The sequence below is a fragment of the Carassius gibelio genome, chromosome B4 (genome assembly GCF_023724105.1).
Source record: "Carassius gibelio isolate Cgi1373 ecotype wild population from Czech Republic chromosome B4, carGib1.2-hapl.c, whole genome shotgun sequence".
Lineage (NCBI taxonomy): Eukaryota > Metazoa > Chordata > Actinopteri > Cypriniformes > Cyprinidae > Carassius > Carassius gibelio.
Window position 1 is genome coordinate 6,143,339 of NC_068399.1, and position 27,449 is coordinate 6,170,787.

Below are 27,449 nucleotides of genomic sequence, written 5' to 3' on the forward strand. Positions count from 1 at the left end.
CATGTTCATTTCCTCATGCGAAGCATCTCTCTCACTTAGCATCATGTCTCTTTGGCAGACGTGCGGGCAGAGGGTTGAGTGGAGCATCGGCGCATGTTAAAAAGAAAACCTATTTACTTTAAACTAATCATTGTAAACTACACATTCAAGTTAATTGATCAAATCAATTTATAGCCTTACTGAATAGATTGTTCTCCTTAAATGAGCAATACATTATATGGCATGTAAAATTACAGTAGTTACCTTTGCCAGCTTTTCTAAGAGGTCATTTTCCATGAAATTAGGACAGTCAAATATGCTGAGGTCTGCTTTCTGGCCACACATTAACATGAAAATCTCCTTGTTTATGCCCATCATGCCTTGACAATTGTGAATTATGGACCAGGCCATTAATCTTCCTGCTGTATAAAATGTATTTTCATCTTGAGCCTTCTGATCGTAGCTGAAGAGCGGCTGTCCAGGTTTGCCCTCAAATAACCCAACGTTGCTTTGGAGCTCAAACAAGAGAGGTCTATTCTAAAACACCTGTTCCTGTAGCTCAATTTTCATTGGCTTGCATTATCAGTCCAAAGGTTCAGTAAGGTTCAATTCAGGTAACACACATACTAATAAAAATGTAAACATTGAAAACAACCACATATCAAGTTTAATCCAATAATCAAATGTCACAGCTGCCAAAGGGACATGTCATCAAAAAATTATTAATTATTGCAACTCTTTAATGTTGTTTGATGCATTTACGAGAATAAAAACTAAGTGCTTAAGCTGATATTGTCCAAAAATCCATTTTGAAAACAATGGAATTTTCTAACTTTTGAAGGGCTCTGTGGACATTATATACATGTAATTTATTAATGTACCTGAAAAATTCTCTCCTTGGACCCTCATAGACTTCAGCCATTTCTCCCACTAACTCTATATTCAGAGTTTTGTGATACTTAAAGTACCCTCTCGACAGTGCCACACATGCACTCTTTAAAAAAAATGTTTTCGCATTGCTATGACAGGTATGTGAGAATAGAAGTCCGGATTGTCCTCACGAAACTCCTTGAGAATTTCTGGTAGCTCTCTGTCAAGCTGAAAATACAAAATAAACAAATTATCACTGTCGTGGCAAAATTTAAATCAACTCTCATCAGCATAAGAGACAGACTCATTCTCAGGTATAGTTAAAAAGAAAGCTTTTATTCTTTGCAAAGAAGGTCAGACAGTCATACAGCAACACTGAGTTCCTGCAGAGTGAAACCGACCCAGGAAGAGGGCAGTCCTCCACCTTATATCCCTTTGCTGCGTCAAGGTTACAGAGTCTTAGCAGCTGTACATTTCCACACATAACAAGAAACACTCTCTATAGGCTGTTTCTCACACATTTAGGATTTAGGTGACCCCCTCAGGGCACCCTCAGACATCCCCCCCCCCCCCCCCAGGTGTCGCCCTTCTGAACCCACACAGCAATTCTAAGAAAACACAAGCATATATAGGTATACAGAAGCAATGTTCAATGAATTTTTCCACCACATCACCAACATATAATGCACCAAAATTACACATTTAAACTTTTTTTCCTGTGAAAAAAAATCTTAATGCTTTAAATAAGTTTGAATGTAACTCTTACACCTTCGCCTTATTTAAAGGAACACTCCACCGTTTTTTGAAATAGGGCTTATTCACATTATTTCCTACATTTAGATAGGTGGGCAAATGCATTTTTGTGTCAGTGCATGCATTGTTTTAGTTTGACTGGGTCGGCGTTAGCTTAGCTTAGCACAATGAATGGAATCCTTTGTTGCCAGCTAGCATGGCCTGAGTAAAAGTGATAAAAAAAATAAAAAAAACCCCACCTAATTACTTCTTGTGGCCTGCGTATTCACAACGAGTACAAATAGCGATCCAGATTAACGCTAGGCGATTTCCTAGGCAGATATTGACTTGGGACTATATTATGGGGAAGCACAGGCGAAGCACTGCTGCTTAGGCGAAGCACTGCTACCTCGGCGCAGAGATATCACTCAACACATGAAATCCCACGACTTCCGTCAACATACCGGCGTGCAACGCGTCAAAAAAACAGAAGAAGAAGAACATACCGGCGTGACCTGCACCGAGTGTCTTCGCTCTTGGATGATTTATTTTGAGAAGTTACAGCAAACATGGTTATTACCTGCATAGCAAAAGGTTGTGAGAACAAGCAAAGGTCATACACGAATGTAATGTTTCACAGAATTCCATCTAATGTGGAACTGAGAAATAAATGGCTAGCAGCTCTGGAGATCTGTAGTTCAACGCCTCTCAACAAAATAAAGCAGTATCGTGTTTGCGAAGAACATTTTGCACCATCAAGATTCAAAACTTAGTTTTAGACCTTCAGTGCCTTCTCCAAATCATATTTGTGTAATTTTTTTTGTCATACATTTATTCATAATAATAAATAACAGTATTTCTCAGTTTTCTCTCTGTTTTCTCTTGTTATGGCGAATCAGCATGCACATTGACTTGTAATACTTAAATACTTCTATAGTAAAAGCTTTTTTATCACGTGTTGGTAATACATTACCATGCCTGGTAATGAGTTTATTAAATCCAGTAAACAGAGATGACAGGATTTGCAAAGACTTTATTCATGAAATCAGTTACAGCATATTTATTGCCTCCTGTGCCTCCTGAAAGCCAATATATATACCAGACTCTGATGGATATTTTTTACGAATAGCAACGACCACACATGATGGCAATGGTGTTCGATTTCCTCTGCCCAATGTCTCTCCCTTTAAGGCCCACTCCAGCACAACACGATAAGCCACCAACCTATATTGCCTGTGAAAACATCAACTCTATGTGAATACAGGTATAATATGGGTCGATCTATACATGCGTCATGATTAAAATAATCACTTACTCTGTGGACAGCTGTCCATTTGGTCCATTCGGCGTGGGGCGTTTTTTCCAGTTCACTTTGTCACACCAGAAAAAAAAATCGAGTACTGCAGAATGGATCAGCGCCGTGAAATCCTCTGTAGATGTGACACAACTTCGGGCAAGCTCATCTTGATCTGACGTGTTGAGCCTGGTCATCAATGGCAAAAACATGTCCCACTCTCTACAGCACAGACACTCTATTTCCGTCGGCATAGATTGGCATATTCCCCCACATTCACACCACCAGTTCATGTTGGCTCTCATCCTCACGTCCTCAGGCTGTTGAGCGATCGCAACCTCCTCCTCCTGTCGTTCTATTTCCAAAGCACGCAGCTCGTCTTCTGTAAACTCTGGTTCAAATAGGTATGGTTCTGTTTCTTGACTGTCTGAGAAGTCACCCTCTTCGTCTCTCTCAAAATCAGCCATGTTCATCGCCATTCGTGTACTGTAAGGAAAATAGCCAGGCAGCTACTATTCACGCCGGTATGTTGACGGAAGTCGTAGGATTTCATGTGTTGCGTCATATCTCTGCGCCGAGGTAGCAGTGCTTCGCCTAAGCAGCAGTGCTTCGCCTGTGCTTCCCCATAATATAGTCCCAAGTCAATATCTGCCTAGGAAATCGCCTAGTGTTAATCTGGATCGCTATTTGTACTCGTTGTGAATACGCAGGCCACAAAAAGTAATTAGGTGGGTTTTTTTTTTTTTGTTCACTTTTACTCAGGCCATGCTAACTGGCAACAAAGGATTCCATTCATTGTGCTAAGCTAAGTTAACGCCGACCCAGTCAAACTAAAACAATGCATGCACTGACACAAAAATGCATTTGCCCACCTATCTAAATGTATGAAATAATGTGAATAAGCCCTATTTCAAAAAACGGTGGAGTGTTCCTTTAATATACACGGATCTATGAATATCATAATTAGTCCTGCCTCCTCTCATTCGACCGAGCTCAGATGAGATCACAATAGTATTTATTGCTTTTAACAATGCTGGACACATAACGGTTATTAATATGATTTTAATTGAGTTGATGTTACACAAAGCATGTTTGCATTCGCAAGACAGAAAGCTGTCTACTAACAATCAGTATCCTCAGAAATGCTTTGAATAACTCAAGAAGGACAGTGGAGAAAGACATGTTAGTTCATCATAACATTGTTATGCGCATCACACACCCGCTATATTGTTAAATCTACACGATTTTTTATGTCAATAAAAAAATACTGCCATAACCTTGTTATGTGGGCTACATGGCTGTTGCTTCCTGTGGCTAGGTTTGCAGTGGTGTGGGCTGCATGGCTGCCACTTCCTGTGGCTAGGCTTACAGTGGTGTGGACTGCATGGTGGCTGCTTAATGTGGCTAGGCTTGCAGTGGTGTGGGCTGCATGGTAGCTCCTTAATGTGGCTAGGCTTGCAGTGGTGTGGGCTGCATGGTAGCTCCTTAATGTGGCTAGGCTTGCAGTGGTGTGGGCTGCATGGTAGCTCCTTAATGTGGCTAGGCTTGCAGTGGTGTGGGCTGCATGGTGGCTGCTTAATGTGGCTAGGCTTGCAGTGGTGTGGGCTGCATGGTGGCTGCTTAATGTGGCTAGGCTTGCAGTGGTATGAGCTGCATGGCTGCCGCTTCCTGTGGCTAGGCTTGCAGTGGTGTGGGCTGCATGGCTGCCGCCTCCTGTGGCTAAACTTGCAGTAGTGTGGGCTGGATGGCTGCCGCTTCCTGTGGCTAGGCTTGCAGTGGTGTGGACTGCATGGTAGCTGCTTAATGTGGCTAGGCTTGCAGTGGTGTGGGCTGCATGGCTGCTGCTTCCTGTGTCTAGGTTTGCAGTGGTGTGGGCTGCATGGCTGCCGCTTCCTGTGGCTAGGCTTGCAGTGGTGTGGACTGCATGGTGGCTGCTTAATGTGGCTAGGCTTGCAGTGGTGTGGACTGCATGGCTGCCGCTTCCTGTGGCTAGGCTTGCAGTGGTGTGAGCTGCATGGCTGCCGCTTCCTGTGGCTAGGCTTGCAGTGGTGTGAGCTGCATGGTAGCTGCTTAATGTGGCTAGGCTTGCAGTGGTGTGGACTGCATGGTGGCTGCTTAATGTGGCTAGGCTTGCAGTGGTGTGGACTGCATGGTAGCTGCTTAATGTGGCTAGGCTTGCAGTGGTGTGGACTGCATGGTAGCTGCTTAATGTGGCTAGGCTTGCAGTGGTGTGGACTGCATGGTAGCTGCTTAATGTGGCTAGGCTTGCAGTGGTGTGGACTGCATGGTAGCTGCTTAATGTGGCTAGGCTTGCAGTGGTGTGGACTGCATGGCTGCCGCTTCCTGTGGCCGCCCTTGCAGTGGTATGGTCAAGCTGGCACATGATTTTTTAAAAGGGAAATTAAACTTACTGGAAAAATCATACATAATCTGTCACGGTTCATGAATTCACTCTCTCTCTCTCTCTCTCTCGTCTAACGTGTTGTTATGTGTGTGTCTATGGGCGTGGTCATTGATCAGCGATGATCAGCAGCGCCAGCTGGTTTCAATTGTTTGTCTCCTATATAAGTTCAGTAACTGGTGTTTCATGTTGTCAGATCGTTGTTTCTCCCTGGTGTGCTCCCGTACCTGTTTCCTCTGTCCTAGTTCCCACCTGAGTGTCGTCGTTGTCCTTGGATCTTTACCTAACACTGGATTACCGTTGTTTTTCATAAAGTTGGGACGCTGTACAAATTGTGAGTAAAAAAGGGATGGAATAATTTACAAATCTCATACATTTTTTATAAAAAAGTGGAGCAATATCAGAAAGGAGTTTCTCAGAGAAAAATTGCAAAGAGTTTGAAGTTATCATAATCTAGAGTGCATAATATCATCCAAAGATTCAGATAATCTGGAACAATCTCTGTGTGTAGAGAGGGCAGAGCAAACATATGTGTTTGGTTGTGTGGGCCGCGAGTTGAAAAAGGTTGGGAACCACTGCTCCAAGGCCGGGCATACACTGTGCGATTTTCAACCGATTTTGAGCCGAATTCTGACTCGTGCGACTGTTTTCCGGGTCGGGCCGAATTTCAGCATTTTCGTGCGTCGTTTGTTGTGCAGTGTACAAGGGGAAACGAGAGGCGATAAGCCTCTCCCAACCGGCAATCGGTTGGTCGGATGGATTTCTGACATGTCAGAAATTTTGGTCGCCTCTCATGAGGTTTCGCAGTATTGAAGCAGGGCTACGAACCGATTTCCGAGTTTCCCTCACTGCGCGTGCGTGAAACCATAAACAAAACCATGGTGACACCTGACACAGCTTGTAGTGTGGGCTGATGTGATGGAGGGATAACTTGTGGAGTTATGGCAAAGAAAAATAAAAATAAAAGAGGGGAAAAAACGCCTGCTTACCTCCAGTTCGCGTTGCAAAATGGATTGACCATATTGGCCACGTCTTCCCAGCCACCTGCGCGTCTAGATACGACGACACCTTTTTTTTTTGGACGTTTCAGCACACATAATTGCGCTTTGCCCATAGCACCAAAGCAGTGCGTTTATCCCGGGAAAACATGTTTATTCTGAAACAGCCACAAACATCCGGGTTCTGAGGGGTCCTACGTGTTGATTCGGTTGATTCCTCACGTATAGTGTGAGCAGTCAAATCGCAACTCGACGATCGGACCGTACAGTGAGCGCACAAAAATCGTGAGCTTTGGCTTTACATGCATGCGATCTACCCGTACAGTGTGAGTTGGTACCTTGCTGAAATCGCACAGTGTATGCCCACCTTAAGGTTTAGTTTAACTGAACAGGGAAAATTTTGTTTACCTTTGTATGCTCAAAGCACTCTCTCATGAAAAAACCAAACAGACTTAACAGGGGGCTACTCAAGAATTTAGTTCTCGGTTTACCATAATTTGTCATTTTCGAGCCATCACTGACTGAAGCAGCAACTTCTGCCAAGAAGGTTTATTATTTTCTCTATCGTAGAGCGTGTGTTAATAAAGAGCACACTACAGCTACACGTGCAGACTCAAGGGGAGCTAATTAATTAATAAAAAATAAAGACCTCAGTAAGAAAGCATATTATTAAGATCCAATGCACTGCATTTTCAAGCACTTTATCTAAATCCAACCATCTTTTTTCTCTCTTTTTTTTTAAAACCTTAAAAACAGTGCATTAAATTTTAAGCATTTTCAAGAACTTCATGCACCCGTATGACCCGTTACGATGGTGAACGCGATGAGTATAAAGCTTTGACTGTTTGGGAAGGTGCGCTTGCAGTCAGCGGAGGCTCGCAAGTGGAGCCAGCGAAAGCATGAATCCTGCTTATGTAAGCAAAGACCTTTTGGAGGTGCACAGAGTGGGGCAACATCCCCTTACAGAAGAACAGAAGTAGCGAAGAGCGCTCTTTTATAACAGCTAAAAAGATCAGCGTGCCCCTTTAAAGCAGTATGGCATATGGTCAGTACTCGAATTTAGGTATGAGCAAATTCACGATCTTTACATTTAAGTATCAAGCACATTATCGATACACTAGTTATCTTGAACAATATATAACTAATTTAAACACCGTGTGTTGGAAATAGGCGGATAAGCATCCCCAATAGATGAGCCTGAAGCAGTGTTACAGGTGTGGTAATACGATAGCATGCCTAGCAAATGTAACTGAACAATTCGTTTTGGACGATGAGCAATGTCTGAAGCCTGTTCCCCAAAATAGCACTAGACAATAAAAATTTAAGAAACTTTGCTTAGCTACGTGAAGATGTCCCAAGATGAATTAAAGGTGAAATAGCCAGTTGTTTGTGGATGCTTTGATTCTTCTTGAATACCTTGCTGCTAGCAGGGAAGCAGATCTCGTGTTGGGTCAGTCATATCAATACAACTTTGGCCATGAATCGCAGGCAAAGTGTCTATATAATTGAGAGGAGCCGTGGTAACTCAGATTACTTCCAGTCCATCGCTGACAAACAACGGGCAAATTCGGTTGTTCACAACTTGAAATCTGGTGAGATTCTCTGTGGGAATCCTATAAAAAAAAAAAAACGTATTTAACGCTTCCTATGGAGATGGATTTATGCCTCCGTGGCCTGACTGAACTAATGCTACACTCAATTAAAGGTTACCTACACTGTTAACCCTTGCTGTATTTTCTAGGGTAAATAACTGTAAAATAGCCAGTGTTTTGCTGTATCTTCTGGGAACAATATCTTACTGTAATATGAGGTGCATCTTTAAGAATTTATGCAGCTCAAATAATAAATTACATTAAATTACTCTATGTACCCATTACAGGTACCAACTGTAACATTAATCAGTAAATTACTGTCCTCCGACACTACTCAAGTGCATTACGTCACATTATATTGTGAAGTGTACACATATTCAGGCAGAAACCAAGGATTTCTGCAATATGCATTAACACACACATACACACGCATTGACTGCCTTATTCTAAAAGTGAAGGTGTTGCCTCTTTAAGGCAGCCTGGTGGTCAAGTCATTTGTTTACTTTTCAGCCTGCATCGTTAGTCAACCAGCTGTGACGTTTTCACGTTTTTAAGCCTTAAAATGTAACCTTACACAAGGAGTAAGTAAACTGTTCAAATATAAGTGTGGCTTCTAGAATACTTTATGTGAAGTTAAATTATTTTGTCGTTATTATTTGTTCTTGGACTTCCTTTGTTTCCAGAATGCTATATGGTTAGCTGAGTTTTGAGCCTCTCCTCAAAACTTTGAGTGACATCCCTTGGTGTTGCAAAATATTGAATTGATCAAAAATTTACCAACTCAGATTGTTTATTTATTTAGTAAGTTTTTATTTATTAATTTAATTGGTTAGTCAACATTTGCCACAATGTACAAATGCAAACTGTGCAATGTGCCTTTCCACCAGCTTAGTGTTTTTTATGCACATATAAAAAGACACCAACATAGAGCAAATTTTCAATATGCCTGTGGAATGCAGAAGTTCCCTTGTACATTTAAGAAATTCTCCTCGTTTAGGTCTCATATGAACAGAAATCACAGGCAGTCACAAAAACAAGATAACGTTATGCATAGGCATCCACAGGCGAACCTCCACTGTCAGGTCCTAGGGTGTGCATTTGTGGCTTGTAATTTTTCAGAGCTGTGCTTCCACTTGCAAATTCATATGAGATTAGGAAAAGTTTGCTCACTCCCTTTAATGCACTAATTTTATTTAAATAATTAAATAAAACTATTAAAATAAACCCTTTTAAAGGGAACATTGCTACGTTTTTGCTGAGTAATCTTTTTATTTAAAAAAAATTATGTTTCAAGGAAACTTCAATAGAGACTGAACAAACCCTACCAGCCACACCAAGGCTCATCATGCTTGGTAAGCATAAAATATATAGTAAACAACCTATATGTTCTTTGCATCTTTTAGGGTGACTTTTCATTTTTCAGGAGATAAACTTCTAACCTGCTTTTTGGTTGCTTTTATTTTTTTAATATTGGGTACCAGGAGTCAGCCAGTGCCACACTTGAGCTTATTCAAAGGTAAGTGTTAAAAATTGTTATGTCAAATCATGGTTTTAATTAAGGAATGTATTATTTGCCAATATGTATTTGTTGTTGTACTTGGTTCTCATAATACAGGTATTTATTAATTTTTTTTTCTTTTTTGCCGCAAAACTGGGTCTACAGTTAAAAGAAAGGTTCAAAATGCAAATCCACATGACCATACATTTTTGCAGAGCCATAGTGAATTTAAATCGAAAACATCTGATTAAGTAAGCAAAAGAAGTATTTCTTAAGACTTTTATAATAAAGACATAAACTGGTAATTAAATTTTTGTTAAATTATTATTGGTTTGGAACAACATGTGGGTCAATGGTGACTGAGTATTATATTTTGTCACTACATATTTTTTTGTGTGTAATATTGTAAAGGAAGAACACATTATTTCTATTTGGTTATAATTTTTTTGTAAATATTGATTTCATTCATTTGCTTTTATTGAAAATATGCTTGCTTAATTAAGTTACTAACATACACTGGCGTTGTTGTTTATTTATTTTACTCTTGTTATTATATTGTTAAGGAAATAAGAATACTTGTATTTTGTTTATAATTTTTACTGATGTAGTAAGATGTTATTTAGCCAATTCTACAGTGTCTGGGTTGTGTTCCCTGGGGTTCAACTAGATGTCCCCTTTTCTCACGGATTCTGTCACCTTATCACTTCCTGTTCCCTTATTTGGTCACCTTCCTCCTTGTTGTGTAATTGATTGTTCCCCCACCTGTCTCCTGTTTCCCCATTATCCTTCTGTGTATAAATACCCGGTCTGTCTGAGTCTCTGTCACGGAGTCCTTGTTTAATGTTACAGTTATTTCATGTCCGTCATCATTGCCTTGCCTAGTGTTCGTGTCTTGTTCATGTTATGTTTTGGATCTTCTGGTTTTGACCCTGCCTGGACTGTTTACCCCTTTGGATTTGCCCTCAAATACCTGCAATTGGATCTCTCTCTCTGTGTTTCCAGTACACCGTTCGTGACAAGATAATGTGGTTGTTTTTGTGTGTGTGCGTTTTTTTTTTTTTTTTTTTTCATTTTAGTATATTTTCTGATTTGTTAAATTTTGTGATTATATTTCATGTTATGTATTTGTTTTTCCCAAATGAATAAAATATATTTGTATGAACATTTTATATGCATTCTCTTTTAAAGAAAAAAAATAAATACAAATATTATCATTCTGGTGTTACACAAATATTATATACAGTAAATGTATATGCAGTATTATACTGAGTGGTTTTGTGTAATTACAGTAAATAACTTCCAACACTCCTGCCAGTTATTCACTGTAATTCTTTATTTACAAAATATAACTGGCAACAATGTTGCCAGTTAGTCACCGTAATGGTTCAGTTACAGTAAAATACTGGCAACACTGTTGCCAGTTAGTCACTGTTAAAGATTCATTACAGCAACTAGCTGGCAACAGTGTTGCCAGTATTTTACTGTAAAAAAAAAACCCGGTAAAGTCTAACAGTGTAATAATTAACATTTAATTTAAAATGCTTTTCAAATGTTATTAAACGTCTAATTCACATGATCATGCACATCTCAAAAATCTACAATGGATTTTAACATATGCTTTTCAATGATTACGTTTTTGTTAGTGTGCAACACTTTTGTTGCAGTTTAAGTCTGATACGGGTAAAGTTAGTGACAAGTTCAGTGGTTTAAGTTTGGCTAAGGGGTCAGCAGTGTACAGGTCAAATTAATTAGGGAATGCGATTCAATCTGGTTATATTTCATTGCTTTATTAAATGAAAATGTTATTTTCTTGAAATTGTGTTTTTGCCCCTCCTGTGTGATGTATGATTCAAGGAATATTCTTGTCACGAAGGATTCATCCAATCAGAGTGCAGTTTATTAAGTGACGTCAGTCAGTGCCTCATACTCAGCTAGAGATGAACTGTGAATTCTCCTACACCTAACTAATCTCTCCTTTGCCTTTATTAGGGGTGTCATGTGAGCGAGTTAATGCCTGGAAAGTAAGTTGTTTATATCCAGTTATCATATGATCATTTCAGTGTGTTTAAAAGCAGCGTTGCTGTCTTTGCATTAAGAGCTTGTTTACTTTATCGCGGCAATCCGCGTTAGCGCCTAAGCGCCAAAGTTTGTCTTTTACAATACGTATAACTAAGCCTGAGTACCACTATAATATGAGTAACATCTCTGAATGGTGATTTATAGTATTATCTGTTTATATTTGTGTATATATTATATGACACGCAGTTGTCCCTGACATGTTGCAATGACATCTGTCATATCTAATGCCATGAGTAAGCTCGCGACGCCACCTTGTGGACAACTGTATACTGCAACAACTTTAATAATGTTTAATAATGTAACCTGTATTATTGCTTGTGTGAATGCTATTTAATCTGCTGTATACTTAATATTTCTTATTATTCTTTGATATTTTCAGACCACTCACTGTAACCACTCTACCTGATCAACAGAAAACTCCTAACTTTGATTCATCTGAGTCTTATGTGTTCTTACCAACACACCAGTGCGGATACAGAATAACCTATGAGAGCACAAATACAGTCCTTACCTAATTCTCCAGAACAATTCTGGTACACACTAATACACTAAATACAAGTGTTGAAGTAATAAAAACATGTTTTGCACAAGCATTTAGCCAAACTTAACTAATCACCCTTTACACAAACAGTTACTATAGCTGTCCACTGCAAATAATGTTACAAAAATTTTACTTTTTTCATTTATTTTTTTTACAAATGATAAATAGTCTCAACTTTAGTTTGGGTAATGCAAAGAACAAATGATTAAAAAATGTTTTGTAAATATTTGAAAATAGTCATTCCAGTCATTTGGGGAACTTTTTGCCATCAACATGACTGCTCATAAAGGTAGCTACTAATGATTTGTAGATGTTTATAAACCTTTCCAAATGATGATTAGTCTCCACTTTAGATTGGGTACTGCAAAAACATTAACCCTCTAGGGTTCTTCATTTATGAGTCACACTCAGGACCTTTGGGACAAAAATGACCCAGAGGGCGGGATTCAGGTATACTTTTTTTTCAGTAAAATCAATCAAATGTATTTTTGTTCAATAATATTTTTTCTTTCTTTTTTGGTGTTTTGAGAGAATTTTATGATAATAATGAATTTTTATGCAATAATTATGATAATTTTTTTCCATTGATTATAATAGAAAAAAATATCTATATATATGTGTAATTTTTTTTTATTAATATTAATGCTTTATTTTATTTTAAAATACAGCCAAGGCCTATAGAAAACAATTTTTGAAATTAGATTGGTGCCATCTGGTGGACAAATTAAGCATTTGTATCATGCAGTAGCACATTTTTACCACCGTAGAGAATTTACAGCTCTCTGTAGAAAGGCTTGTGAATTCTAGTGATTTTTTCACATATTTGCCTATTTATTTCAGGTTGTGGATTTTAAAGACAAAGACTATTTTTGTCAAGTTTTTTTTTTGTTTGGTTGGTTTAAATGGTAATTTCAAGTGCCAGTTTTACTTTATAATACAGTCAAACCTTGCACTAGAAATAGAAAAAATACATATTTCAATCATAACATATTTTCATTAACCTTTTATTATACACATTTCCATTAAAATTATTTTTTGCAATTCAATGAACAGTAACTTTTATGATTATGAACAAAAAACAAAAATAACAGCAAACGTATAATAATTTTCAAACAGTACATGTAAATGGAAATTAGAAAAATAAAAAAAGTGGTTTAAATATCATCATAACTAAATATTTACATATTATTATGTCCATATTATTTAAATTGAATGAACAGTAACTCTTATTCAAAATTGGCAATGGGCAATTATGGACAAAACTAAACTAACAGTTATCAAACTAAATTAATTATACTAAATATAAACTAAAAATTATCAAAACAGTAAATTCTCAAACAGTAAATTAGAGAAATAAAAAAAAAAAATTCTAACTATATTTACATATTATTTACAAACTAATTATTACAGTTGTCACACATCACAATAGAGTGTCCCCAACAAATTGGAATGTGGCACTTTAAGCAAACGATGCCTGTTTTCAAATCGTGTGGTAAGCACTTTCTGCATCTTCATCTTTTGGCGGGGGAGGGACCAGCTTGGGAGGGACCAGCCGTGGAGGAAATTGCTTCCTCATCACATTCCTGCACCTTCTTCAGGAGTTACTAGGGAAGAATTCCAGCCTTTGACTCTGTTTGTGCATCTGTGTGTGTGTTCAAGAGAGAGACATGGTGTGTGACTTTTGCATTTTGGATCCAATGTCTCCCCTTTATTTGATTCATTGATTTTATCTCACATATTCTCACATTTCTCTGTTATAGTTTCACCAGTCTCATATTTCCCTATGTGTGTGTGTGTCTATTTTGCAACTTTGATGGCTTACAGCCTCATGCTTTCATTGCTGTGCACTTTATTTCTTACATTGATGAATAATTGCTTTTATTTCACACATTTTCCAAAATTAGCTTTTGCACTGACACACTTTCATTTGTTTGTGTGTGTGTGTGTGAAATTTTTGTCTGTTCTGCACTCTTGATGTTTTAGAGATTCACCCCTTCACTGTTGTGTGCTTTTTTCTGCATCGTGGCAGATTTGTAGATTGTTCACACAAAAAAACTCGAATGAAATGAAAGTATTTTCTTATTTTTGCCAATTTCCCATTCATTTCCTATGGCGGGTCATTTTTGACCCGAAGACCCTGAGTGTGACTATTTTTTTTTATGACCACTTAGACTTTTCAAATCCTGTCCCCATTAGCTAATATGTGAACTGAAGTTTGATGACATTTGTTTGCATTCAAAAGTACATTAACAAAAACTTGTAATCACTGTACAATTTTTGTTAAAATCATTTGCATTGAAAGTTTAGTAACATTTGTAAACATTAACTAATGATCCGTTAAGCATTATATAATGTTTGTTAATTATTTATTAATAAAGCTTTTAATCATTGTAAACTATCTGTCAAAATCATTTAAAGATGCATGATCATATGAACTGAAAGTTTAACTACATAATAGCAAGTACGTTAGTAAACATTAAAAAGCATATGTTACTATCTATGTGAATATACAATAACTAAAGATCTGTTAAGCATTATATAAATGTTTGTTATTGATTTATAAATGAAAGTTATTATAAAGTGTTAACAAACTATTAATTAGTTGCTAATGTGTGTGCGAAATGAAATCAATTATTTCATTGCTACACACTGTTGGTTTGTGGATGGTCTGGGATGTTTAGGATTGCATGTTTATATTATTTTCTACAGGTGGAGAAATGCAGGTAGGCCAAAGTAAAAACCTTACTCTGCAAGAGGTCCTTGTCTTTGCTTCTGGACTGGAGGAGTTGCCCCCACTGGGATTCAAGAACCATCCAATCACTGACTTCATACACACAGACCGCAAATTCCCAGAAGCTAACACGTGTGACGTAGTCCTGCGCCTACCAATACACACGAGCTATGAGGAGTTCTGCAACCACATGTGTAGTGGGATTTTGCAGGCCACAGATTTTAGAATGACATAAAATACTGTCACGTTCTTTGTGTTGTTTTTACAGTTTTGATTGTTCTATCAGACTCTACTCAGACCTAAAGTTAAGTTGTAATGTTTAAAAATTGTAAAAAGGTACCTGCTCAAATAATCTCCTGTTATTGTCATGAGTCTTATTTCAGACAGATTTTCACCTCTTGAAAATAGGGTTTTGATGCTTTCATGAAGTTACTTTAATTTCTGATACAGCCGTCAAACTGAAGTCATTCAAATAAAGAATTATTCCCAACTCAGAGTCAATTATTCAAAACGAGTCATATCCTCCGGGTTTGGGTGCAATTCTTGAATAGCATTGTATTGTAGACTAATTTAATAAACCTAATGACCATAATAAACATGTTGCTACAATAAAAACATTATTTTAAGACAATGTTCTTAGTCGTGGCCTAATGGTTAGAGCGTCGGACTCCCAATCGAAGGGTTGTGAGTTCGAGTCTCGGGCCGGACGGAATTGTGGGTGGGGGGAGTGCATGTACAGTTCTCTCTCCACCTTCAATACCACGACTTAGGTGCCCTTGAGCAAGGCATTGAACCCCCAACTGCTCCCTGGGCGCCGCAGCATAAATGGCTGCCCACTGCTCCGGGTGTGTGCTCACAGTGTGTGTGTGTGTGTTCACTGCTCTGTGTGTGTGCATTTCGGATGGGTTAAATGCAGAGCACAAATTCTGAGTATGGGTCACCATACTTGGCTGAATGTCACTTTCACTTTCACTTTCATCTCTCCTGCAGTAACTTCGGAAGCGTGCACATCCTCATTTATCTCAGGACTGGCGACACCAGCAGTGCATAATGTAACGATGTAGCCTAATAACTTATGTCCGGTGAAAAACATTGTTTTTATGACATGTCATTATTAAAAAATGTAAATAAAACATAAAAAGACATAACATCCTGTCATTATGACAGAGTGGAAAACAATAATCTGTATGCGGCAGCAATGCCTTACCATAATACCCCATATATAGCGGACAAAGCATTGCAGACTTGGGCCGTATGAAGTGAGCACACTCTTTTGATTTGAAAAACACTAGGAGAGAGCAGTTCCTTTCGCCTGTTTGGATACTTCAAAAGACGTTTTGCACCACCAATTTGGTTGACCTGTTTACACGTTCAAAACGTGCATTTCTATTATGATGAACGCACATTAAAAACACTCGTTTTCTGTGACTCCAAAGCCCCCGTCAAGAACGCTCGTATTCAGAGCCCAACCCTCTACATTGCGAATTAACCACTCGCATATGCGACAAAATTTTACTCTATACGACTAAATGTTGTCTATCGTTAGCCATTGGCTAATAAATTCTTAGATTTTACACGTCAGTGTGTGTGTTCAAGGCTATTATGAGGTTAGCACATTTTCACTCGCTGAACTCTGAGCGCTTCAGAGTTCTCTCTCTATCAAGCGATCTGTGCTTTTCAGTTCATCTCAATGGATGCACAGTGCATCTGTGTTTGACACGCTGTAAAGTCAGCAAATCAGTTCGACCGACCGCAGACAACGAGATTAATATTCATGAACCCAGCATCTCATCAATCAGTAATACTCTTGTACTCTTGATACTCAAGTACTTTTAAAAACAAGTACTTCCGTACTTTTACTTAAGTAGACAAGATACTTTTACTATTTAGCAAGGGGTATCTGTACTTTTACCCAAGTAATGAAGCTGTGTACTCTGTCCGCCTATACTCATTTTACCATAAATCATAGGTTGACGAAATGCATTTTGATACACAAAAAAATGCCTGTTTCATTAAGGCAAATCGCGTTTCGAGGATGTGCATTTTGCTGTCAAATCGCACACTTTTGACATGTCAATGTGCAATCCGACGCCCGAGCAGGTGTTTATGAATATTTTGGCTTGCCATACAGCAGTGCAGCAATCCTTACAGCACCGAGGCTATTTTTGCTGTGCTGCAAGTGGTGATTTAAACTGACAGCGATTTGTTCGCGGTAAAAGTGAACAAGGATTGAAACGGAAATGTGGTATTTTCACAATAAATAGATATAATTAAAGTCTACTGTGTTTCACAGGCTGTTTGGTTAGGTTTAAAACTGAAAAAAGGTGCACTTTAAGATAAACAAGTCAACATATGCACGTGTGTCGTTTGGAGGTAGGAAAACTAGTTCTTTAATGCCCACGGTAATAAAGATTTAAATGTTAAAAGCACATTAGCCGACTGTTTCTGTCTGTGATAAATTTTAATTTAATTTATTTGTTATAACATAGGCCTACAACAAAAATCATTCATTAATACGCTTAACTGAGTTTAAACGTGAATGAAATTGATGAAAGAGGAAAAAGCACTTTCATTAGGCTTACTACGTTTGTATTTGAAATCAAAATAATGGATAAATGATGTGTTTGTGTTAAACAGCCGCGGATCAGCGCACTGCAAACGCATCCTGTGTGAAAGCACAGTGAGTCATGCGTATAGACATCTATGGATGTATGAAACAGGCGTTACAATCTGAGCTGCGTGCGCGTGTCCGTTAAATCCACTAGACCGTAGGGTGTCGCATTCGTCATTTTAGCTTTCAGAAGAGTGCTTGCAAGCGCCCCCCTTGCGGCCGTTACGCATCGGTCGAGCTCGCAGCAGACTTCTACCCGACAGACAAAGCGGCATATGAACGTGCGTACACAGAGGAAGGCCGCGAGAGTTTAGTGTGCAATTTGGGACAGGGCCACTGGCGTGTGAACGGAAACTTTTATTTTGGATAAGCGACATGACGTCATAAGGCTGCACCGCTGTCCTGCATCATTCTGCAGAAAAAAAGGTTTGTGGTTTAATGCATGCAAAGTGCTTGAAATGATACAAACCGTTCAGTTTTACATGCTGTGTAAAATTATTTTTTTATTATTGAGAGTAACAATATTTTTACTTAACCTCTGTGAACGGTATTGTCTGTGAGTAAAACGCACCCTCACACACAAAAGGTGCGTCTCATTCTGCTCCCTCCTTGGCTCCCAGTATCATAAATCAGTTTATTTGAAAACGATTTCGGCCACTGGAAAGAAGTAAGGAGAGAAACGTTTTTAACTATTCAACTAGTGTCCGTGTTCAGCTGTTATTTTTATGCAGACTAAAAGATTGGACGCATATTAATTAATTTCGAAAATATGGGAAGCTGCATACAGATGCAGTTAACGGGATATTTTATTATTGCGTGGCTGTATAACAGAAAGATACAGTGTCATACGATCTTATTCCCATTTCGTTATAATTACAATATTAATGTTACTTTGAATTTTATCCATTAATGTAAATGGGCAAATATTGTAAACAACAATTGATGATTCTCCGACTCTTTGACACTCTGCCAAAGCATCCCATAAGCTTCTGCTGAGAAGTTTGCAGAATATGGGAAAATATTAAAATTTTAACAAAAGAGGGATCATACAAATTGCATGTGTGTTTTTTTTTTTTTAGTGCTGTCCTGAATAAGATATTTCACACAACAGATGTTTACATATAATCCACAAGACAAAATAACTGAATTTATACAACTTCAAAACTACATTCAGATTTGCATATGTTGAATCTTAACATGTCAGTCTTTACCAGGATCCATACCTGTTTTCATGTTTTGTGATAGTTGTTCAAGAGTTCTACAGAACCAGTAAGGACAACTTGAGAGACTCAAACACAACTATTACAAAATGTGAAAACATTTTCTGATGTTCATGTATGGAACACAATGCATTAAGGCCAAGGGGTGCAAACTTTTTTTTTTTCAATTTGCAATGCCCTTCAAAAAGCTAATACACATTTCCCAGAAGACAAAATAAGTACATCAGTGATATTGTTTGTTTGTTTGTTTGTTTTTGGATTGTCTGCATTCAAGAAATATTGTGGAAACTGTTGCTGTTATAAAATAATATGCAGAAGAAAACCACAATAATACCAAATTATGTAGTAATAAAGTATAGTTTTTAATGAACATGTTGCACAGGTTTTTAGAAATTGATGAATATGTGATAAGAAAATTATTATCTGCAGTAGAAGAAATAACTGAACATGGACAACAAGGGGCTATTTCATAAAACAAGTTTACCAAAAAAAAAAACTGAATTATTTAAGTTAGTCTAATTTATTTAGAACCAAATCAACTGACAATAATCAAACTAACTGAAATAAGCCTGGCTTTTATGGTAAACTTGTTTTATGAAACAGCCCACGAGTTAACCACAACACTGGAACTTTTTTAAAAAGCCAATACAATTAACTGCTTGGCAAAATGATTCACTTTTTATTATTATTATTATTATTAATATTATCTTTTTTTTTTTTTTGATTTGCAAAACATTGCACACTACCTATCTGTAACTTCAACTTTAAAATGTGTAAATTTGACAAATTTGAACAAATTGCAAATGTTTTCATGAAGTTGTAATCTTATAAATTTATCTACAGATCATTATTCCAATTAACTAAATACGAAGTGTCTGTATAATTTGATTTGCTAGTTTTTTGGAAGGGCTTGGCTAATCAGACTATTAAAGACTATTAACTGTTAATCTGACTGACCTCACAGGCCAGTGTGCTGACTGCTGAACAAGGGAGCTGACTGAGAGGCATCCAAAGATTTTGTTTGGATTTATGTTAAGCAGTGTCACCTTAAACACACAGAAAAATCCAGTTTATGTATTATTAAAAGGATGGCATCTATTAAAGTGGAAAGTGAAGACTTGAGGATTGAAGAGGACTTCAGAGTGAAACAAGAAGATGCTGAGGAACAAGCAGGTTGGTTTGTATTCTTTAAAGCGAACTCATTCATTTTTTCCCCCTGTATGAGAACTGTATGTGTTGCCTAAATAAAGTGATTTTATTTTGACATAGATCAGGTCACCCCATTTGTGCAGACATGTTGAGATCACAGGACCAAATTTTGCCTTCATTTTCACAATGTTGTCATGCATTAAATTATGTAAAATATTAAGTAGCCTTATTAAAATACTTTGTGTATAATTTATGACAATAAATAATGATAACCATTCAATTCTTTCACTTAGTTATGCAACAGTCTATCTAATAAAAAGGAATGCTGGTGTGGACATAGTTTAAAGGGTTAGTTCACCCAAAAATCTAAATTATGTCATTAATGACTCACCCTCATGTCGTTCCAAACCCGTAAGACCTCCGTTCATCTTCAGAACACAGTTTAAGATATTTTAGATTTAGTCCGAGAGCTCTCAGTCCTTCCATTGAAACTGTGTACGGTATAATGTCCATGTCCAGAAAGGTAAGAAAAACATCATCAAAGTAGTCCATGTGACATCCAGTGGCGGCTCCAGACAATTTTGATTGGGGGGGCAATGGGGGGGTCCTGGTCTTTTCAAGGGGGGTCTCATGAAAACCAACAAAAAATACAGTGGACATGGCTAATAACTGCATATTTCTGCTACTAAACAACAAAAACACCTTTGCAATGTAAACAAATGACAGGCTACATTTGTTATTCATATCCTTCACACTGCACTTTCATGTCAGGTATATTATGCATTTGTATTGACATTGATATTTTTACATTTATTTCCAGATAGATATTATTGAGTTTACAGGCTAAAGTGGTCTTGCTGTTGTAAACACGCTTTTGTAGAAAAAATATTTGCATCACATTTAAAATATAATTATATTTTAATTCATTTCTGAATTGTTTTTATTTTTATAATGATAATTCAGAGAATGAGAAAATCTGAATAAGCCTTACCAGTGTTGTGATAATTATTTTTACGTGTTAAAAATAAATTAGTACTGTAATATAATAAAAGTTTATTCAAATAACATAAAAAAGACCAGACCCCTCGATGCCTGTGAAACCTTTCTCCCTCAAACAACACGCTAGTGTTACTTCTACACTACAGGCTACACACAGCAATATAAACAACGTATCTGCATGTTCTCACATCACATCGTTCTTGTAAAATAATAATAAGTAAATAAACACCAAAATCACTTCGCTGAGAATGAAACACCACTTACCAGCTGCCACGATGTTGAAAATATCCTCTAGCAATTAAAAAATGCGCGTGCAGCATGAGGAATCCTCCCGGTTGGATGAGGTCGTAGTCAGGTGAACGGTCATCATGTTGGTCATTTTATTTACGGCTAAATTATTATTAATAAATTGTACTAATATTATGATTGGGCGTGGGCAGGCATTCACAAAAGTTTATGTTATTACAAAAAAAAAATTGAGGAAATTTTGCTTTGACAAAAGGGCACTTAAGGGGCAAAGGAGCAGGTGCTCAAGTGAACCGGTTCTTTCGGACAATTCGATCAAATAAACCAGTTGAAAAAAAAAATGGTTCACCAGTTCTTTTGCGCTCGATGTAATGCCGTCATTGGCGACGATTGCCCTTCATTCAAGCCTTTGGTTTACCCGCGCTTATAACATTAGCACAGAATCAGTTCAGAATCAATCACCAAAAGAATCAGTTCGGTTCAGATGCGCTCTGTGTCGGTCTGCTTCACGCTCAATCACGCATGCGCAGTTATCATCAGCTCATCGGTTCTCGAATCCCGACAGAAACGGTTCTCGGTTCAGTGTATGAATAAATGTCGAAATAATTATTATTTATTATTGTTCTGCGTAGTTTGAAGAGAAACATTTTTGGATCTTTATCCCGAATATATATATTTTTTAATCAGGAAGAGGCTGGGGGGTCAAATGGGGGGTCAAGGCATTTTTTGGCAGGGTCTTGAGACCCCCCAAGACCCCCCCTGGCGCCGCCGGTGGTGACATCAGAGGGTCAGTTAAAAATTTTTGAAGCATCGAAAATATATTTTGGTCCAAAAATAGCAAAAATTACGACTTCATTCAGCATTGTCTTCTCTTCCGTGTCTGTTGTGAGAGAGAGTTCAAAACAAATCAGTTTGTGATATCCGGTTTGCGAATGAATCATTAGATGTAACCGGATCTTTTAGAACCAGTTCACCAAATCGAACTGAATCATTTTAAAGGTTCGCGTCTCCAATACGCATTAATCCACAAATGACTTAAACTGTTAACTTTTTTTATGTGGCACAACAACAAAGATGGCAACCCATACAACCCTAGTGGATAAATCAGTGTCTTTTGAAGTGGGTCGATGTGTTTTAGAAAAAAATAATAATGTTTTAAACTTTCAAAACTATAAAACATTACCTCTGGCCAACTGTCATACATTCATGCATTCACACTTGACGTAGTTAACACATGTTGAAGTAAAATAATGTGAAGCACATTAGAGCTGTAATCGGGCCTTAAAAGTTAGGCCCGACAGGACCCGAGCCCGACAGGTTTCAGCCCGAGCCTGACAAGTACATTTTGATTGACAGCTTTTTAAAAGCCCGAACCTGTTTACAGCCCGACATTATTCAAATGTTCATACGCACACCGCTCTTTTGCCTTTGTCAAAAATTTGTCATTTATTCGTGTTTTAACATAATTTAGTAATAACTAACGTAGACTACACCACATGGAAGTCGGAATAAAGAAATAAAATAAGTCCTCTGTGACATCTTAAGATCTCAGCACTCTAAATAGGCCTAGGCTCATTTAGCCTATAAATAGACCAACGCACCAATAAAAATGAGTCTTTTTTTTAACAAATTAAATTAAGTAAATTTTAAATTAAGATGGGTATTTGGCAATAACGAAATTAAGATAAAGGCTCCGCCGGATTTGCTTCGCCACTAGCAGCTGACATTTAATAAAAGAATAATGCCAACATTAGCGTATACACTCTGTCCACATTATGCATTTAAGTCTCAATGAATATTTAGTTTTCATTTTAAAAAAAATGTATTACAGTGATTAGGCTAAGCTTACATGTTTTTGGAAAATGATTGAATCCACTGTAGATGGCTTCAGCGCCTTCCTGCGCTCACTGATGGTGCGTCATTATTCACTCATTATTCTCATTATAAACATGGTCAAAACCTTTCCACATCGCAGACCTTGCTTTGGTTGCATGTGCAAATCGAAACACATCACGCTAGTCGAAACACATAACATGACCACTCGTTTACCTCGCAAACCGGAGCGCAAGCCCACGCCCGACCCAAGATGATATACATTAAGCCTGAACCCGACCGAACCGGGCAAAGATCTTAAGCTCTAAAGCACATCTGCTTTAGAGCTTAATTCCCGTTGGAATTATAAGGTTCTATCTGCATTCCGAGTATGTTTTGAGATATTGAGCTTCAAAGTTTTTGTGTTCCATTCGACTGTTTAGATAGAACCTTATTGTTTTTTAAATGAAAAGTCCCATAATGTACACAACATAAAAAAAAATCTATCACATAATGTAAATACGTTGACACAGAATGAGAATAAGTGAATAACTCAATTTTGACAAAAATGTGAGATAGAACCTTATAATTCCAAGGGGACGACATTGCATGAATGCTTGTGTGAGAAGAGACATCCTCTATAATGTTCTGAGATAACAGGAAACACCACTTTCTTTAGCATTTTTGTTTTGATAGTTTTGATACTTTAATGCTGGTCAAATGTGGCACTAAAATGGTGTAACAGTTTTTATTTGTTTTTCCATTTTAGATCTGATTATACTGAAAGAAGAAAGTGAAGAACTGAATGAAATGGAAAAGAAAGATAAGTGTGAGAAGCTTCATCATTTCATAATTGGGGAAAAATCCCATCAGACTGGAAAGACGTCCTCACGAAAAAGAGCTCAAAAGACAGAATCTAACAGTTATTTTACATGTTGTCAGTGTGGAAAGAGTTTCAATCAAAAACAAAACCTTGAAGTCCACATGAGAGTTCACACTGGAGAGAAGCCTTTCAGCTGCCAACAGTGCGGAAAGTGTTTCACTCAAAAAGGAAACCTTAAAAGTCACTTGAGAATTCACACAGGAGAGAAGCCTTTCACCTGCAAACTGTGTGGAAAGAGTTTCACCGCAGAACCAAACCTTAAATATCACATGAACATTCACAATGGAGTGAAGCCGTTCACTTGTGATCAGTGTGGAAAGAGTTTCACTCGTAAAGTAACCCTCAATTATCACACAAGAAGTCACTCGGGAGAAAATGGTTTAATTTGTCATCACTGTGGAAAGAATTTCAGTCATAAAGTAAGCCTTAAGACTCATATGAGGCTTCACACTGGAGAGAAGCCTTACACATGCCCTCAGTGCGGAATGAGTTTCACATTCAAAGCATCCCTTGATTCACACATGAGAAGTCACACTGGAGAGAGCCCTTACACCTGCAAAGTGTGTGGGAAGAGCTTCTCGCTAAAAGGAAATCTCAACACTCACATGAGAGTTCACACTGGAGAGAAGCCATTCATGTGTATTCAGTGTGGAAGATGTTTCACGCGTAAAGGAACCCTTAAATACCACATGAGGATTCACTCAAGAGAGGACTGTTTTATATGTCACGAATGTGGAAAGAGTTTCCCAGACATGAAACACCTGAACAGGCATGTAATAATTCACTCCGGAGAGAAGCCTTTTAAATGTCAGCAGTGTGGAAAGGGATTTCAGTACAATAAAAACCTTAAAACTCACATGAAAATTCACACCAGAGAAAAAACTTTCAAATGCATTCACTGTGGGAAAAGTTTCAGTTATAAAGTAAGCCTTAAGACTCACATGAGACTTCACACTGGAGAGAAGCCTTACGCTTGCCCTCAATGTGGAAAGAATTTTACATATACAGCAACGCTTAATGCCCACATGAGAACTCACACTGGAGAGAGGCCGTTCATATGTGGCCAGTGTGGAAAGAGTTTCACACGCAAAGGAAACCTTAATTACCACTTGAGGATTCACTCAAGAGAGAACAGTTTTAAATGTTATCAGTGTGGAATGATTTTTACAGACCGAAATCACCTTAAGAATCATGTAATAACCCACATCGGAGAAAAGCCTTTCATATGCCATCACTGTGGAAAGAACTGCACAAACAAAACGAATCTTGAGGTTCACATAAGAGTTCACACTGGAGAGAGGCCTTTCACCTGCCCTCAGTGCGGGAAGAGTTTTACACTTAGAGGGAATCTTAAGACTCACATAAGAGTTCACACTGGAGAGAAGCCTTTCACATGTCTTCAGTGTGAAAAGAGCTTTGCATATCAAAGAGACTTGAAACGTCATTTGCAAACACATTCTGACAAGAAATTACAGTGTTCTGAGTGTGGAAAGGGGTTTCAGAAAAATAGCAATTTCAAAAATCACCTGCACATTCACTCCGGAGGGAGGCGATTTCATTGTCATCAGTGTAATAAAACATTCCTTTTGCCATCACACTTACAAATACACTTGAAGAGCCATGCAGATGTGAGGCGCTATTTGTGTTCCATTTGTGGTAAGAGGTTTAAATGGCTCAGCGATTTAAAGTGGCACCAGAAAATACGGATCTGCGTGAAATTGAAAATTTCACCTCGGCTGAATGCAGGCCAAATCTGATTGTAAAGCCTCATGACCATTGGCCTGTGCATACTTTGTTTTGAGGCTTCTCGTTTCTATTTGTCATGTACATATAAACTTTTTTGGCCACACCTCACCAACTCCTTTGCTATATAAAATATTGAGTGGTTGTGGTAGACAGCCTCTAATTCTGATTCAATAGAGGCGTTGCTCCATTCCATATGTTTATATCTCGTAATCGTAACATTAGTTAAACTTCTGTCTTGCTGTAAAATGCTACAATATATAGTATATAAATTAAGAATATAAATAAAAGGACATAAACTGAATGAAAACTGAAAAAATGCCGGTTATAGATATGTTATCTGGACTTTAATATGGATGTTGGGCATCATCTGGAAGCTTGTGTAAGTAAGTTGTGTAAAAACAAGTCCTACTTCTGATCTTCTGTGTTTTTAGTTTATTTAATGGACACGGTTAACAGCATTTCAAAAAATTAATTGAAGGTTCAGTTATACATCAGCTTTGTAGCAAATGCCTAGTATATTCCATTTGTGCACTAGAAAAGGTAATCTTTGTCCAGTGTCTGCACTGTTTCTCTCCGGAAGTTATGAGTAATAAAAATGTCTTGTTAAAAATGTACTTGTTTAGAGTAGAATTATGTGTTTTTGAACAAAAACTTGTCAATGTTGGCATCTCTTGAGTACTTATTTTATTTTTTCTGTCAGCTTGTTTTCTTTTTCAAATGTGAAACAATTGCCTGGGCCACTTTGTGAAAAAACTAGTGTCCAAGTGCAAAAAAAAAAAAAAAAAGGATAAAGAAAACCCGCATGAACTGAGTGTACAGTGTATGCTGTTAGAAAAATATTGCTTTGCTTGTAGGTATGCACATACTGTGCTGATAATGACGACATTTATGTCACACATTGTCTGTAAACTCTAGTGTACACCTATAAACAAAGCATAATGTGGTAGATTTATAGAATTTACTCCATAGATTTACAGAGGTAGTTGTTCAGAATGCTTTTTTTTCTATACTGAAGCATGCAATTCATCACCCATGAGCACATGGGGCACACTCCTATTTCTTGTGTTTCACATAATATCCACATCCCTACCCTTTTGTCTCAGCTATTGATTGCTGTTGTATGAATACCTGGCATGTGAAGCCACCGTCAGCTGGAGTGACTGCAGTTCCTACCGAGTGCCAAAAAGACTGAATGACAGCAGTGGTTTTCAGCGAGAAAGCTGTGACAGAACACACAAAACACATCTAAAACAACAAATAGATCTGACAAGAAATCTGAAATATATTTTACAGACTGCCGAAATCTACAGAACAGAGAAGCAAATGGATCCCTGCAATTCAAAGAAACAAATGGACTCTAGGCAGCGAAACACAGATTTGCAGTTATCATTATATGTTAATGCTGAATTTTGTGGCAAAATCATACCCTATATATTGTATTGTTTTATATCTTGTTGCCTACTCATCAATTAAGTATTTACCATCTTATATTCTGCATAACTGGATGTTTTTAAATAAACACTGACAAAAACTATACAGTTATATATATTGATACTTTGTAGCAGAGGTGGGACCAAGTCAATGTTTTGCAAGTCACATGTAATTCACGAGTTCACCCTTACATCTAATCTGAAGGCAAATAGTAGGCATATTTTGGCGTGCTGTCCTGGGGGAGGGGTCCGGGCCCGGAGCATAGCCCGAACCCAAATAACTCCCCCTATCCCTAATTTGGGATAAATAGATTAGAAGTGAGGAGTTGGGGTGGAGGAGGGTTGCCAAAAAACTGTCGTGGGACAGGAGGTAGGAAGACTGGATATATATATATATGCTTGCGTGCTATTTAAGATGATTAGCTAAACGAGATGCACCTGTGCTAAATTGGATGATTATCTGATCGTGCTTCTCCCGAACTTTGTTAATAAAACCACATGTCTTGAGTCTTTGCATTTAAGTCCCAAGTCAAGACAGACAAGCCCCAAGTCAAGTCCCGAGTCAAGACAGACAAGTCCAAGTCAAGTTGCAAGTCCTCGAGTTTAAGATTCAAGTCTTAAACAATTCATTAGTGCTT

The 27,449-nt window shown here is 37.8% G+C and overlaps 1 protein-coding gene across 3 annotated transcripts; it reads left to right on the forward strand.

Moving 5' to 3' along the window:
- Nucleotides 1-17,569: 17,569 nt before the first annotated feature.
- On the forward strand, nt 17,570-26,915 carry LOC127955936 (gastrula zinc finger protein XlCGF26.1-like). Of its 3 annotated transcripts, none has more exons than XM_052553603.1 (3): nt 17,570-17,752; nt 19,511-19,719; nt 23,522-26,915. In XM_052553603.1, the coding sequence occupies exons 2-3, from the start codon at nt 19,635-19,637 to the stop codon at nt 25,390-25,392; spliced, it is 1,956 nt and encodes a 651-aa protein (XP_052409563.1). In that variant the 5' UTR covers nt 17,570-17,752; nt 19,511-19,634; the 3' UTR covers nt 25,393-26,915. The 3 variants fall into 3 exon arrangements, with proteins under 3 accessions (XP_052409563.1, XP_052409565.1, XP_052409564.1); XM_052553605.1 differs by having other exon boundaries at nt 19,606-19,719; XM_052553604.1 differs by having other exon boundaries at nt 19,634-19,719.
- The last annotated feature ends 534 nt before the right edge of the window (nt 26,916-27,449 follow it).

Bases quoted from the DNA above. Each gene is read 5' to 3' on its own strand.
- LOC127955936 (XM_052553603.1), top strand. From the start codon at position 19,635: ATGGCATCTATTAAAGTGGAAAGTGAAGACTTGAGGATTGAAGAGGAC. The intron at 19,720-23,521 runs GTTGGTTTGTAT...TTTCCATTTTAG, and splicing joins AGATGCTGAGGAACAAGCAG to ATCTGATTATACTGAAAGAA.